This window comes from Giraffa tippelskirchi, chromosome 2 (genome assembly GCF_054371585.1).
Source record: "Giraffa tippelskirchi isolate mGirTip1 chromosome 2, T2T-mGirTip1v1.2.pri, whole genome shotgun sequence".
NCBI classification, from domain to species: Eukaryota; Metazoa; Chordata; class Mammalia; order Artiodactyla; family Giraffidae; genus Giraffa; species Giraffa tippelskirchi.
In genome coordinates, this window is record NC_137276.1 from 148,237,348 (window position 1) to 148,253,492 (window position 16,145).

The window sequence follows — 16,145 nt, forward strand, 5'->3', positions numbered from 1 at the left end:
AAGGCGAGAACGGGAATTGACTTTGCCCTCAGTCAACATGGCCCCTTTCCGGCGTCGCCCTCTTTGGAAGATTGACTCTCTCGGCCTCCGTTACTCTCCTCCGCTGTTCTTTTGCCCGTAGTAGCCATGGCGGCCATGAGTCTTTTGCATCGGGCTTCGGTTTCCGCAGTGGCCACTCTGTTCGGCCGCCGTCTTGGCACTCGACTTGGATTCGGAGGCTTCCTCACCCGTGACTTTCCGAAGATTGTCTGTGGGTACTAGCCCTGGGAGAAAGCGAGATTAGGGACCGCGGGAGGAGAGATGGAGGGCTCTTCCCGGGTGACCTTGGTGGAATCCGGAGGGAGCCGGGAATAAACTGAGGACTTGGGGTTTGTGAAAAGGAGCATGGGCTATGTGAGGAAACTGAGGGCTTTCCTGAAGTAATTAGGTCGACGTATTTAAGTAATTAATTAGAATTTTTGAGACACTTTGTCATTCACCTATCCTGTTGTTGCTAATTTGTGGATGAAGCTGAGGTTAGAAAGAAAGCAAAGAGCTAAGACCTCTGTTACTCAGGCACACGATTCTTTGTATCTTGCACCTGCGCTAGATTTTACTCTCACAAGGTGGGAAGTCATGTTGCTGAGGATCCTGCTAATGCTAAGTAGTAATATATGGTCAGGTGGAGAGCTCGGGGCTAACTTATTCTCTAGGCACAGTGATCCGTCTTCATGATACTTCCAGGTGTCCACGAAAATGTTTACACTTCTTTTAAAATCAGAAGGTAAAGGACTGTAATGTTAATGCGTATGTGATGGTAAATCTAGCCTGAATTGTATTCGTTTTATATCAATGCAGTCACAAAATAATTATTTTTAATGTCTGCTCAGAGAGGAAGGGACCTATATGAAGATCATAGGTCTTTTCCTAGGTCCTAGGAAAGTCAGGGCAGTCGTGGAAGGGTTATTTGGAGCCTCTTGGAGACTGTGGATTGAACTCTAGGGGAATGAATAATCATAATATTAATAGCAAAGCATCAAATGCTTTGCATTCAGTCTGTTTGATTCCCTCTTGGTTTCTGCAAAGTGAATACAATGTTATTATCCCCATTTTACAGATGAGGAAACTGTGACTCAATTATTACAAAAATAAGGCACTACTGTATTAAACTGAATAATAGTAACAACAGCTAACACTTAACTGAGCATGTATTATGTGCTGGACACCATACAGATATTAATGATATTCATTTAATCCTCTTGATTGAAAATGTGCTGTAAGCTATTTGTCCTATACAATAGATGTAGATACAGAAGAAGTGAAATTTAAAGGCAGAAAGGTTCTCCTCCGACTTAAAAATATCTTTTTCTCTTTACTGCTCTTCTCCCAATTTAATTTGAGCTATGTCATTTCACATGAAGAGGCATTATACATAGGGACTTAATGGAAAAATGATGGAAAGGACCAATGGTATTCAACGAATTTCCAGCAGGAATTTGAACCTGCTACAAAGCCATATGTGCTCACATTCCTTGATAAAAGTCCTTTGTAAGTATTTTCTCATTACACATATCCTCTTCACATAGCCCCTGCTGCCCCATAGTGTTTGGTCGTGCCTATCTGGAGATAAACGGAGGTAAAAATTTCACTCCTAGATTCTGTTTATACACTACTCCTCGTTCTTGAAGCTCTGGAGGGATCCTTACAGATAATCTACACCCTTTCCACTGAGAGCAGAAAAGGATATAATAGCTGTAGTGAGTGTTACTGTGTTTTAGCTGTGTACATGCTTTCAAAGGTATTTTGCGTGTGAAGCCTAATCTGTCTCTGTGGAGTAAAAGTTCATAATCTGCTTTATATTGTTTATGCCTGCCTCTGGGCTTCCCAGGTGGCACAGTAGTAAATAATCCACCTGCCAGTACAGGAGATGCAAGAGACGTGGGTTTGATCCCTGGGTCAGGAAGATCCCCTGGAGAAGGAAATAGCAACCCACTTCAGTGTTCCTGCCTGGGAAATCCCATGGACAGAGAAGCCTGGCCGGCTACAGTCCATGGGGTCACAAAGAGTTGGATACGACTAAGCAACTGAGCACATACAGGCACGCGCGCACACATTCTCTGCCTCTTTGAGAATGTCAGATCCAGCAGAGTAGACAGCCTTGTCTGGTTTTGTTTCCTCTGGAGCTGGACTGCCTGGGTTTCAATTCTGGCTCCAGAATTCAATAATTCTGTGAATTTGGGGAGGATCTGCAGCACCAATTATTACCTTCTTCAAGGCCCTGTGGCCACAACTTTCTTTAACATTTAGTACTGCCATGTTATCATCACCTTCAGCAAAGATTAAAGTATTCTATTTAATTAAATTATTAAATGTCAAACATCAATTGATTTTAGAAATGAGCTTAAGTTCTCTCCTCAGCTGCAGAGAACTTTTGTGTTGAAGGCTAATGTCCATGTATTATGACTTTAAAACCTGAGAAGAGTATTAAAATGATTTTATAAACAAAGTAGTGTGGACTTAGTTCAGACATGGATGATGAGGCATGTTAATAGATTCTAGGGACAGGTTTAAGAGGTGTAATTGTCAGAAAAGTAAAGGATGTGTTTTCTGATACATCTGAAAATGGGGCTCTTGGAATAGGTAGGTGTTGAAAGAGCAGGCTGCAAAAAGGGCAGTCAGGACCACATTAGGGGAGGGGGTGAATACAAAAGGGCTTCCCAGATGGTGCTAGTGGTAAAAAGAAAAAACCCGCCTGCCAATACAGGAGATGTAAGAGACGCTGGTTCAATCACTGGGTTGGGAAGATCCCTCAAGAAGGGAACAGCAACCCAATCCAATATTCTTGCCTGAAGAATCCCATGGACAGAGGAGCCTGGCAGGCTACAGTCCATGGGGTTGCAAAGATTCAGATATGAACGACTGAAGCGACTTGGCACATACATGCTGAATACAAAGCCACAGTATCTTAACAATTTGGTAGACAGTTGAGAGTATTTAGCAGAAGAGCAGCATCAGTAGTATGTTTTAGGAAGATGCATCTGAATATTGGTTGACCTATTAAGCGTGTTGATTACTTAAGCCAGTGAGGTGAAGTGGGCATGGAGAGAAATGGAAAGTTTGGATTTTAGAATCAAGAGGCCTTGACAACTTATGGATGAGGTGTAGGAAGATAACTGAGATTTTTAGCCTGGGTAATCGAGTTGGTGGTAGAGTTAACTGGGAATAGTCAGAGAATGAGGGAAAGAAAATTAGTTTTAGGGGTTGTCTTAGAGACACACACAAAAATCTTACATTGAACTATTCGATCCTCACAAGTATCGCAGTTGTCCACAACATAACTTTCCTGAAGTTATTTGCATTTAAAAAAATGGTTATTGAAACCTTACTTCCACAAAATTAAGGAATACCTAATTGAGAAATTCCAGGCTTTAGAGAGTGGTAGAAAATGCCTGTTTTTGTGGCAGAAGGATCTGAATTCCAGATATCCTGCCAGCCTGCTGGTTGTAAGCAGTGTTCACATTAATGATTTTAGACTGTAAGCAGATGGTCCTGCTATTAATACAACAAATCATGAAAAGAGTTTAGTGCTATGAGGTATCTTTTAGAATAGTTAATAGTGTAACAGTTAATCTGGTACGTTTAATGACATGAATATTTGTTGTTCAACAGTAGGGTAATTATATGTGAAGAAAGCAAGAAGTTTACATTACTGTTTAATATTGCTAGAATGCAGCCAGTCCAAGCTTTCTTCCATAATTTTTTTTTCTGTTTTAGTTTCTGTATTTGTTAATACTTGCATTCATAAGCAGTTGTCCTTAAAACCCCCCATAGAGTTTAATCCTTGTGTGTGTGTTTGTGCATGTATGTGTTTCTGTCTGAAAGGGAAAGTTGAGAGTATACCATCTCTTCTGAATTTACTTTCAGGGCCTAAAGAAGGATTCCCTCCCAACTTGTTATTTACTTAAGAAATGTAAATTCAGTGATAAGGAGCTCCTGCCACTTATAGACACTGAAGAGCACTGCAGATACAATACTGAATAATTCAGCTTAGCACTTATTGTTCTAAAGGAAATAACCAAATGACATTAAGGAGAATAAGTAGGTGACCAGCTTTGAATAGGGTAGTCAGAGAAGGCTTCTTTGAAGAGGTGACATTTGATCTTATCTCTGAACGATGGGATGAGGAGGTGGCCATTCAAAGAGCCTAAGGAAAGGCTTTCAGGCAAAGGGGAAAGTAAGGGCAAAAACGTGAAAGCAGGAAGGAGTTCTTGATGATGGAAGGAAACCATTGAGATTGATCAGTAGGAAAGATATGTCTTTTTATTCTAAGAGGAGCCATCTGTCAGATTCTTTGAGAGAAAAGACCTTAGAAATCTTCTAGGCCAACCCCCTGTAGTATGCATTGTTATATTCCATTATTGACACTCAAATAACTTCAGAGTGGGGGTTGGAGAGGCAGTTCAGTTTTATTTTCAACTGCTAAAATTGTCAGAAACTTCTTTCTTGTATTAAGCTAAAGATACTCTTTCACACACTGATCCTAGTTCTTCCTTTCAATTCCGCACAGCCCTTGTCAGGTGACAACCCTCGGCTATTTAAAGACACTTGTCTGGTCTCCATCCTGACTTCTTTTTTGCAGGCCAGTAAGCTTCCATTCTTTCAGCAGGTCAGTTTCCAGGGTGTTTGCCATCTTAGTTGCCTAACTTGGGGCATGCTCCAAATTGTCCCTCTAAAACAGTGTACTCTGGGATGGACTGAACACGCTCCAACAGGTCTAGTTAAGAGGTGGGTTGAGGGCTCCTTCTGTTTTGACCCTGTATTTCTGGTACATCAGATAAAGATTGGATTACCTTTGAGTTTTTTTGGTAAACACATGACACCAGTGACTTTTCTTTTCCTTTCTTTCTTTTTTTTTTTGTTCGCACCACAGGGCTTGCCAGATCTCAGTTTCCCGACCAGGGACAGAACCTGGGCCACAGCAGTGAAAGCCCAGAATCCTCACCATTGGGCCACCAGGGAACTTGCACCAATGACTTTTCTTAAGTTTGTGAGCAACTAAATTTCTGGAGGGTTCAGGCAGGACTTCGCACTTACTATACTTAATCCTTTTAGATTCAGCCTTTTGTAAATGCAGTAGGAGGGATTTGGGGAGGATCCTGTTTCATCATTGGTGTGGTAGGCACTCTTATGGCAGTAGCTCTGTAATGTCAGGAATACCATCTCCACCTCATCCAGGTCATTCATAGAAATCGTGAGAGAATCCTTTGGCAGGTTACTGCATTAAGTAATCCGTACCTTTTGGATATGATCAGCCAGTTGCCCATTACCAGTTTCATCTAACTTGCTACTTCTCTCGGCTCATAATGTATCTTCCTTGTACTCCCCTAGACCCCACCAACCTGTCTAAAGAGGAACTTTAATTGGGGCCTGTTCTTTTCTGATACTGTATTCCTTTCTTTCCTTTCTGGTCCTTACAGATTTGTAATTTTGTTATCTACTTTTTCTCTCCCGGCAGGATCTATATACCTTTTATGCTATATACCTAGGGTAAGACCTGCATGTAGTAGGCACTTAAATATTTATTGAATTAGTGAGTGGTTTGTACTATTATCCAGCCCATTTTTTTTAATCTCCTCCACAAAAATTTCTGTTGTTATCTTTCAAATGATTTCTCAAACTACATACTTACCTTGTCAGATTCTCTTGTTATTTTACAGGCCTTAGTAGTATGATTTATACTTAGTAAATTCATGCTACCTTCTAATTCTCTTGTGAATTAATCTTCTAAGTCCATTGCAAGCTGCTGCAGGTGATAGCAATTTTTAAAAGATAGTTCTTGTTTTCAAGGTACTTGAATTTCAGTGGGGGCAATTAAAGCAGGTTTGCACACCAGTAGAGCACACAGCAGTTCAAAGGTAGGAGAGCTCTTAACTAGGTTGGGAAGCATTTGGTTTCTTGGAGGATAAGATGTTATCTGGGTCTAAACAGTAGATTTCAGGAGGGGGGAAGTCATTCCTGACATTTAAGTTTGAGCAGTGGGTACAATCTTTCTGACATCTATTATGACTGAAATTCCTTTAATAGTTCAAATTCCTGCTGGAGAGATGTTGAATAATTATCTTTCCATTTATTTTGCATCAAGTCCCTAATGTATATTGCCTCATCATATGAGGCAATTTAAATTAATTTCCTTTGCAGCATTAGCAAATATTTATTGCAGAGATAAACAAAGAGTTTTCTGTGATCCACCAAGAGTCTCTGATCTTCCTACCTGCTACTGGAACAAGTTCAAGTAATCATTTAGATACTTTTCCAATAAATATCTTGAATATTGATGAATAAAAATGATGAAAAATAATGAAAATGTTGAATAAAAATGAGGAGAGTTAAAGTTTAGAACAGTACATCTTAAACACACACACATATATATTTTGACAGAGAAGGGATGCTTTATCATGATTCATATTAAACATTTATGCATGTACATTTTCTTATAATCTGATTTTTATCTCCAAATATAACAATATAACCATATAAGCCTTGTATATAACAGGGTAACTTAATATTTTTAGCTCCTGTGCGACACAGTGGAGACCATGGGAAAAGACTATTTATCATCAAGCCTTCTGGATTCTATGACAAACGTTTTTTGAAATTACTGGTGAGTTAAAACTTTTGTTGAACTAAACTCTACATATAAATAGGAATTTTTTTTTCCTATTTAGAAAACATCTTTCATTTTATAAAAGATTTTGTTTTGTAAATGCGTATTCCTTTTCTCAAAAAAAAATTGAGATTTTGTAGTAAGATCTGATTTGTTATTGAATTTATTTTTAAATTAGTGAGCCTTTCCTTTTTCAAGAAAAATTCAGACGTGTTGGAGGTATAAATTGAACTATTTCTTTCTTCTCAAGATTATGGAGTTTTGAAATAGCATCTGTGTTCCCTGCTCCCCTCCCAGTCTATAAATTTTAAAACTGAAAATGGATTCATTTGGTAATAATTATTTGTATTACTAAAATATTCTTGAAATTACCAAAGAACTCATTGAAGGATTTCTTTAAATATGTAATCCATTATTTTGAGATGATTTTTTAATTCTTCGTTGTTTAGGAACATTGATCTCAGAGAGTGAAGCAGAGTATTAATCATATTTGTATCTCAAGACTCTATAAGGACAAGTAGAGACTTAGAAGGTGGAAGATTGTCTGGGCTCTGCACCTGTTCCTGGCCCACTGGCTGCCCCTTAGACCTTCCTGTGCCTCCTATTGTACTTAATGCCCTTCTTCTTGCTGGTGGTTGAGCTCCCCCTTTTTTTGTGATGACCAACTCAAACTCTAGAAATCATCTTCATCTGCTTACATTTTTATTCTTAATATAAACACTTCTGGGACTTCCCTGGTGGTCCAGTGGTTAAGAATCCATCTTGCGATACAGGGAATGAGCATCCCATCCCTAGTCAGGGAACTAAGATCTCATGTGCAGCAGAGCAGCTAAGCCTGCGAGCCACAACTAGAGTCCGTGCGCTGCAACAATATGAGGTTCCCATATGACTCAAGGAAGATTCTGTGGCCGCTGCTAAGGCTCGACAGACACAGCTAAATAAATAAATGTCTCTGAAGACATTGCTTTAACCAGAAATTGAAAAATCACTTAAATATATATTGCATTATACTTGTGAAATCTGACTTTTTTCTTTCATTTTTGGTGCTAAATATAGGCATCTAAAAACTAGAGCAAAAGGAAATTATAGGAATACATCACTTTATATCACATCTCCAATTTAGCAAGTTTATTTTGCCAAGTTGAAGGAATATAAGGAAATCATGTAATGAGGGTAGTTTGAGTGTGAGGAAAGATAGGAAACAGTTATGTGAAAACTTTTTTTCTTTTTTAATCTTAACAGAGATTCTACATTTTGTTGACTGGGATTCCAGTAGCAATTGGCATAACTTTGATAAATGTATTCATTGGTGAGTATCTTCCCTACCAACTAGACTAGTAAGTTTGTAAGACCTGTGTACATTAATATAAAAAAGAAGTTATGGATATTAGAAGGAAAAGTTCTTTAAATAAAAAACTTAAGCATGAGAATTCACTTCAGCCAAATCTTAATCTGCAATAATGTGCAGTGGTTCTTTTTCTAACTTTTTTTCCCCCCAAAAACCTTTAAGGTCACTGACTCTATAGACCACATTAAAGACCTGACTTCTTCCTCCTTCTCAAACCAGCTTTGTTTGATAAGTCTGAATAAGGAAAACAAATACAGGTGGAAGACAAGCTGAGGGATTGAAGAAATTTTTTTATCCATCCTGGAATATAGAATGTTATAATGTTCTTAAAAGAATGAATTTGTGAATGACAATAAATACTAGGTTTTCCAGGGAAATTCTGCTCGAAGTACTTCTAAAACTTGAATCCTTGAATATTTTGTCTAGGAGGCTTAGGGAAACTCAGAGGAATAATTTGTTTTTTATTATATCTTGTTACACTATATAAAAACAAAATGAGAACTCTTATATAATGCCTATATGCAAAGACTTACACGTAGAAGACAGCTAAAAAAATATATAGTGAATTATTTTCCACCAGATTGAAGTGAATTTAAAATATTAGAGATCTTCGTTGCTACAAAACAAAAGGTTCTTTAAAACCACAAGATATAGGTTTCTTATTAAAATGGTGAAGAATTAACATAAACTCCTGTTACTAAAGTTGAACATCACTGTTTTCTCTTATAAGGTGAAGCTGAGTTAGCAGAAATTCCAGAAGGCTACGTCCCAGAACACTGGGAATATTTCAAGGTTGGTATAGGTCACTAAAAGTTATTTTCAGGGTTAGATGCCTTGTCAATGTACTGGTTAATAGCTTAATTTAGCAGTTGTGATACAGTTTTAAATTCAGTTTTTTATATCAAGTAAATGATGCATTTTGTGTTCACTTTTTATAAGCAACGTCTTTGGGTAGTTATCTGCATTGTTGTATTACCTTGAGCTTCATGGTTTTTTAAAGACCGACTCTGTACTATGTTTTCTTGAAAAGATCTCTAGTCTTTCCCATTCTATTGTTTTCCTCTATTTCTTTGCATTGATCGCTGAGGAATGCTTTCTTATCTCTCCTTGCTATTCTTTGGAACTCTGCATTCAAATGGGTATATAAAATAAAGGACAGAAATGGTAGGGACCTAACAGAAGCAGAAGATATTAAGAAAAGGTGGCAAGAATACACAGAATTGTACAAAAAAGTTCTTCACGACCTAGACAATCACGATGGTGTGATCACTGACCTAGAGCCAGACATCCTGGAACATGAAGTCAAGTGGGCCTTAGAAAGCATCACTACGAACAAAGCTAGTGGAGGTGATGGAATTCCAGTTGAGCTATTTCAAATCCAAAAAGATGATGCTGTGAAAGTGCTGCACTCACTATACCAGCAAATATGTAAAACTCAGCAGTGGCCACAGGACTGGAAAAGGTCCGTTTTCATTCCAATCTCAAAGAAAGGCAATGCCAAAGAATGCTCAAACTACCGCACAATTGCACTCATCTCACATGCTAGTAAAGTAATGCTCAAAATTCTCCAAGTCAGGCTTCAGCAATACGTGAACCGTGAACTTCCAGATGTTCAAGCTGGATTTAGAAAAGGCAAAGGAACCAGAGATCAAATTGCCAACATCCGTTGGATCATCGAAAAAGCAAGAGAGTACTAGAAAAACATCTATTTCTGCTTTATTGACTATGCCAAAGCCTTTGACTGTGTGGATCACAATAAACTGTAGAAAACTCGGAAAGAGATGGGAATACCAGACCACCTGACCTGCCACTTGAGAAACCTGTATGCAGATCAGGAACCAACAGTTAGAACTGGACATGGAACAACAAACTGGTTCCAAATAGGAAAAGGAGTACATCAAGGCTGTATATTGTCACCCTGCTTATTTAACTTATATGCAGAGCACATCATGAGAAACGCTGGGCTGGAGGAAGGACAAGCTGGAATCAAGATTGCTGGGAGAAATATCAATAACCTCAGATATGCGGATGACACCACCCTTATGGCAGAAAGCGAAGAAGAACTAAAGAGCCTCTTGATGAAAGCGAAAGAGGAGAGTGAAAAAGTTGGCTTAAAGCTCAACATTCAGAAAACTAAGATCATGGCATCTGGTCCCATCACTTCATGGCAGATAGATGGGGAAACAGTGGAAACAGTGGCTGACTTTATTTTTCTGGGCTCCAAAATCACTGCAGATGGTGATTGCAGCCATGAAATTAAAAGACGCTTACTCCTTGGAAGGAAAGTTACGACCAACCTAGATAGTATATTAAAAAGCAGAGACATTACTTTGCCAACAAAGTTCCATCTAGTCAAGGGCTATGGTTTTTCCAGTCATGTATGGATGGTCATATATGGATGTGAGAGTTGGACTATAAAGAAAGCTGAGCGCCGGAGAATTGATGCTTTTGCACTGTGGTGTTGGAGAAGACTCTTGAGAGTCCCTTGGACTGCAAGAAGATCCAAGCAGTCCATCCTAAAGGAGATCAGTCCCGGGTGTTCATTGGAAGGACTTTTGTTGAAGCTGAAACTCCAGTACTTTGGCCACCTGATGCGAAGAGCTGACTCATTTGAAAAGACCCTGATGCTGAGAAAGATTGAGGGCAGGAGAAGGGGACGACAGAGGATGAGATGGCTGGATGGCATCACCAACTTGATGGACATGGGTTTGATTGGACTCAGGGAGTTAGTGATGGACAGGGAGGCCTGGCGTGCTGCAGTTCATGGGGTCACAAAGAGTCGGACATGACTGAGCGACTGAACTGAACTGTACTATGTTATTAACATAGTAACAGAATTTATCCTGTGTTCTATACCATAGGAAAAATTGTCCTGATACTAATGCTGGCTATCATTTGTTAAATACTTATTGTGTAGCAGGCACTTTGATAGTGTTTTGCAAATATTATCTCATTCCATGTAAATGGTACTTTTATTTTTCCCACTTTAAAGCTGAGGAAGCTGAATCTTAAAAGGAGGTAGGTGACCTGTTTGAGGGATAGGGTCAGTATTGGAACCTAGAGGGTCTTGACTCTAGAGCCTGCACTATGAATTAATCATTTTACCCTACTGTCATTGCTACTAAAGTTCCAGCTTAATTCTGTTACTTGTCTTTACAAGTGTTGTAATAAGATGTCCTTGATTACAGTATGTGTTTCCATGTTTTGTTATCTGAATGAATTATATTTTAGAAAAGAAATATTTCATTATTAAATCTTAAGGTAAAGCCATACAATTAGCTTATCTTTGCTCACTGGTAAAAACAGCTCCATTTTGGGATCACCAAACCCCGGCTTTTGCTCTGAAATCTACCACTTAAGATACTCAGAGCATAGTGTAATAAGAACGACCACAAGTTTTGGAGTCAGACTGGCCTGAGTCCAGACACTGCAACCTAGTAACTGTACAGCCTTGTAGAATTTGTTCACCTGTAAATGAAGACAAATGTAGTATCTACAGAACAGATTACTGATTAACCTGAGATGGTCATTTTAGGAAAACAGTACACTGGAAAAGCGATGGACTTTGTAGATACTAATCTTAAAACAAATTTTCTGTTGTAGCATCCTATATCAAGATGGATTGCCAGAACTTTCTTTGATGGTCCTGAGAAGAATTATGAAAGAACAATGGCTATCCTTCAAATTGAAGCTGAAAAGGCTGAATTACGGTAAAAGAAGGGTGGGGAGTGGAGTGCAGGGAAGAAAATCCTTTCCTACAGTTGCAGACCACAGGAAGAAATTTAATTAAACTATTTCTTCAACACTGTAAGATGCTCTGTGTAAAAGGGTGAAGATGGTGAGAAGATCAGCCTGTTTAGATGGAGATGATGCATTGGCAACTAGGAGACTATTAGGAGATAATATCTGTCAGGTTACAAGGAATTCTTTTTTTGCAATGTCCTGATTCTTTTAAGTGCAAAGCAGCCCTCTCCTTCCCCTTCTCCCTGCAATTCCCCTTTCTTCTGTACCCAGTCTGATCCTTCAAGGTGACCACTATTTAATGATTTCTTGTATACATTCCTAGAAAAAATGTTTTACATTAAAAATATATATTGTATATATCATTTACAAAATATATTAACACAAATGGAATCCTGTTACCAACACTGTTCTGTGCGTTATCTTCATTTCATGTAAATACATAGTCATCCCTGGTATCTGTGAGAGATTGGTTCCAGGACCTCCAGCAGATATCAAAAATCTGAGGATGCTCCAGTCTCTGTATAAAGTGGTGTAGAACAGTCAGCCCTCCAAGGATAGGGAGGGCCTACTGTATCTTGATGATCTTCCTATAATAGCATATACTCCATTCTTTCTAATGGTTGTACTGCATGGATGTGCCTTAATTTTTTTAACCAGTAGGGGACCTATTGTTGGTATTTAGGCTTTTCAAGTTTTTTGATACTGTACATTGTGCTGTGCTGAATATCCTTATGCATATATTTTGCATATTTATTCAGTATATCTGGAATATAAATTCCTAGCAATGGCTCTGTTAACCAAATGTTACGCTTTACATTTTTAAAAAATTTATTTGGTTATTTTTGGCTGTGCTGAGTCTTCTTTGCTGTGCAGGCTTTTCTCTAGTTGGTGAGAAGCAGGGACCGCTCCCCAGTTGTGGTGCACGGGCTTCTCATTGCGGTAGCCTCTCTTGTTGTAGAACATGGGCTCTAGGGTGCGCGGGCTTCAGTAGTTGGGGCATGTGGGCTCCAGAGCACTGGTCCAGTAGGTGTGGCACACGGGCTTAGTTGTTCCAAGGCATGTGGGATCTTCCCAGACGAGGGATCGAACCTGTATCTCCTGCATTGGCAGGAAGATTCTCTACCACTGAGCCACAAGGGAAGCCCATGCTTTACATTTTAGATAGCTATTGTCGGAGTTCTCTTTAAAAAGTTATACCAGTTGTCTTTTCTGTCTTCGATACATAGTAATTAATTCCGTTTCTCCATACCTTTCCCAGTAAAGGAATTTATCAAACCTAAATATTTTTGCTCATAAGATAGTTGAAAATGTTATCTCATCATTTCAATTCTATATTTATTGGTGAAGTTGAGTATTTTTTCATTATCTATTGGTTGTTTATATTTCTTTTTAATAAATTTCCCATTTTTCTACTAACTTGTGCATTGATTAAAAAACCCCTTTTGTTTTTGTTGCAGATTTGTTTTCTCTGGCTTGTCATTTGTCTACTGACAGTGTAGAATTTTTTTGCAACATAGTGTTTTTATGTTTCAGATAACAAAAGTACAGTAATACCTAATATATTTGGAACACTTACTAGATACTGATACTTTAATTACTTTATATATATTTACTTGTTTAATTATCATTAGGTTTGTCAGTCTTTCTCTTTAGCTTCCGGAATTTAATGTCATTTATACGTCTCTGGAAGTAATAAAATAAGTAAATATACAAGTGCCAAATTATTTTTTTTAATATTTGCTCATACTTCCTTTTGCTACTTTTAAATATGATCTTATTTGAGATTTATTTTGCTGTTTGGAGTGAGTTTTACATACAGTCAAATGTACCCATTAAGTTCATTGAGTTTTGACAAAAATAAACTGTAATCACCTCATTTTGATCACCTAGTGAGTCTCTTTCCTGTCCCTTCAGTCAACCCCCCTTCCTCTACTCTTGACCCCAGGCTACACTGATCTTCCTCTCGTTCGTTCTGTTTTAACTTTGTAGTTTACAAAAATTGCTATGATATTGAAGAATATTTAAATGATTAAATGAACATATGATTAGCTTGTTTTCTGGATATAAAATTACATGTATATGTAGTTACCATATAGAACTGTCGTTAACTACTTAAGAGCATTGAATAGCATTATGCCTCATATTTGGTTAACTTTGGACATTTTTGAACTTCAGATATATACTTTTGGTAAAACACAAGATTCTAAAATTTCTTAGACATATGGAGATCCTATGTAGTCTATATATCTATGTAGTCTATAAAAATGGAAAGTAAAAGGCCTGATGGAAAAGGGATTATTCCAGGAATGTGTGGTATGGTAGTTTATGCAAAGGCTTGGCTGCGAAAGAATGAACCTGTCTTTCTAGAGCAGAGATTATTCAGTTTGTGAAGAAGGATGAGGACGGATAAGTAGATCTTAGAGTTGGAGAACGTTTTTCCTTATCCTGGTTTTCCTTTTTTTTTTTTTTTTTTTACCAATATTGATGGTCTGTCCAGTGTTGACCAGGCTCAGTGTGATGTTGGTGGCTGGTGAATGAGATACTGTCCCTGCTCTAGAAAGGTCTTCTATCCTAATAGTGATGGGCAGCCAGTATAGACGGCATGTGCGCTCCTCCAGGAAGGCCTGTTCCTCTTTTAATTCCTAGTATTTGGCACAACAGACAGTCATAATAGTAGACAGTCTGTAAATGACTCTTCTAACATTTAAAAGGCAAGAAGACAGGAAATGCATTACCACTGTTCAAGTGAAAGTGATTTGCCCAAAGAACAGGGACAGGAGGAAAGAATTCATTATCAATTCAAGTGATGCTTGAGTGATTAAAAATAATATTCATTGGTTGAACTATGGTGGAGAAGACTCTTGAGAGTCCCCTGGACTGCAAGGAGATCCAACCAGTCCATCCTAAAGGAGATCAGTCCTGGGTGTTCGTTCGAGGGACTGATGTTGAAGCTGAAACTCCAGTACTTTAGCCACATGATGCGGAGAGCTGACTCATTTGAAAATACCCTGATGCTGAGAAAGATTGAGGGCAGGAGGAGAAGGGGACGACAGAGGATGAGACGGTTGGATGGCATCACCAACTCGATGGACATGGGTTTGGGTGGACTCCAGGAGTTGGTCATGGACAGGGAAGCCTGGCATGCTGCGGTTCATGGGGTCACAAAGAGTCAGACATAACTGAGCGACTGAACTGAACTGAACTACATAAGCAAGATAATAAAAGCCAAAATAAGTCCCAAATTTTGCTTACAGGTGTGTATCAGATCTATGCCTACACATGGATCTGTGGAGGGACATTATATTTTACACAAAAGCAAGACTCTCAAGTGGTTGTTCTTTACAGAGATAATTCATTAAATTTATAATTCGAAATGCTGTAATCACAACATCACTATTCTATTTCTTACAGATTAAAGGAGCTGGAAGTACGAAGATTAATGCGAGCAAGAGGCGATGGCCCCTGGTTTCAGTATCCGACCATCGATAAGGCGCTTATTGATCATTCTCCAAAAGCAACCCCTGACAACTAATCTTTCATTTCTCTAAGTACAAAGTATATCGTCTTTAGGTGAAAATAAATTACTAAATATATTCTGTATTTTTTCTGTGTGATAAATAAAAGATCATTTTCATTGCTCTGTTTCTCAATATTGGTTCAGATTAAGGCTGTTTTGTGTGCGATTTCACTTTTTTCCTCAGCTTTACTGAGGTGTAACTGATGAAGTTGTAAGATGTTTAAAGTGTACATCATTATTGATATATATTGTGAAAGGCAGATTCAGGTTTTTGGTTTGGGGCTTTCAGTTTCCTCTTTTAAGAAGGTTTAAATATGATAAAAAAAATTCAAGAGAAATCAGAATTTGTGAACTCGTAAAGGTGTAGCTTTGAAAGATTAATGCTTTACTTGTCTGAAAAATGGAAGTTAGAGAAATCTATGTTGAATATCAGGAAATATGCAATTTACATACATGTGAGTATTGTAGATACCTGGATTACTCAAGGGCAACTCAGAATTTTAAGTTATACAAATGTTGAATCAACTATATAAAACATTAACACCTTAATAAACAATTTTTCAGTGAACAGATCTCAAAGTTTAATGTTTTCATGGTTTTTAGCCATAAATTGTTCTTTTTAAATGTATACATGTGTTCATTTGTTTTTTAGATGCGATATGCAATATTCCTTAGGGTCTTTTTTTGTAAACACTGGAGAGGTTCCACAAGGTAAAATTATCACTGCAAAAATTATGAAATGAATAAAAGCTAAAATAATGGCTGTCATTTATTAAGGATTTACTGTCTGCTGGGCACTGTGCTGAATAACTGAATTTATTCACATTATTTTCAAAATGACCTTAGGAGGTACTATTACTTTCTGCATTTTACAGATGAGAAATTGAAGCTCC

The 16,145-nt window shown here is 38.1% G+C and overlaps 1 protein-coding gene across 3 annotated transcripts; it reads left to right on the plus strand.

Annotated features, from left to right (window-relative positions):
- The first annotated feature begins 102 nt into the window (after positions 1-102).
- Positions 103-15,824, plus strand: NDUFB5 (NADH:ubiquinone oxidoreductase subunit B5). Of its 3 annotated transcripts, XM_081571034.1 has the most exons (6): positions 103-250; positions 6,552-6,640; positions 7,886-7,952; positions 8,722-8,783; positions 11,595-11,701; positions 15,147-15,824. In XM_081571034.1, the coding sequence occupies exons 1-6, from the start codon at positions 127-129 to the stop codon at positions 15,265-15,267; spliced, it is 570 nt and encodes a 189-aa protein (XP_081427160.1). In that variant the 5' UTR covers positions 103-126; the 3' UTR covers positions 15,268-15,824. The 3 variants fall into 3 exon arrangements, with proteins under 3 accessions (XP_081427160.1, XP_081427161.1, XP_081427162.1); XM_081571035.1 differs by lacking the exon at positions 11,595-11,701; XM_081571036.1 differs by lacking the exons at positions 6,552-6,640; positions 7,886-7,952.
- Positions 15,825-16,145: the final 321 nt, after the last annotated feature.

Bases quoted from the DNA above. Each gene is read 5' to 3' on its own strand.
- NDUFB5 (XM_081571034.1), top strand. From the start codon at position 127: ATGGCGGCCATGAGTCTTTTGCATCGGGCTTCGGTTTCCGCAGTGGCC. The intron at 8,784-11,594 runs GTTGGTATAGGT...TTTCTGTTGTAG, and splicing joins AACACTGGGAATATTTCAAG to CATCCTATATCAAGATGGAT. The intron at 11,702-15,146 runs GTAAAAGAAGGG...TATTTCTTACAG, and splicing joins GCTGAAAAGGCTGAATTACG to ATTAAAGGAGCTGGAAGTAC.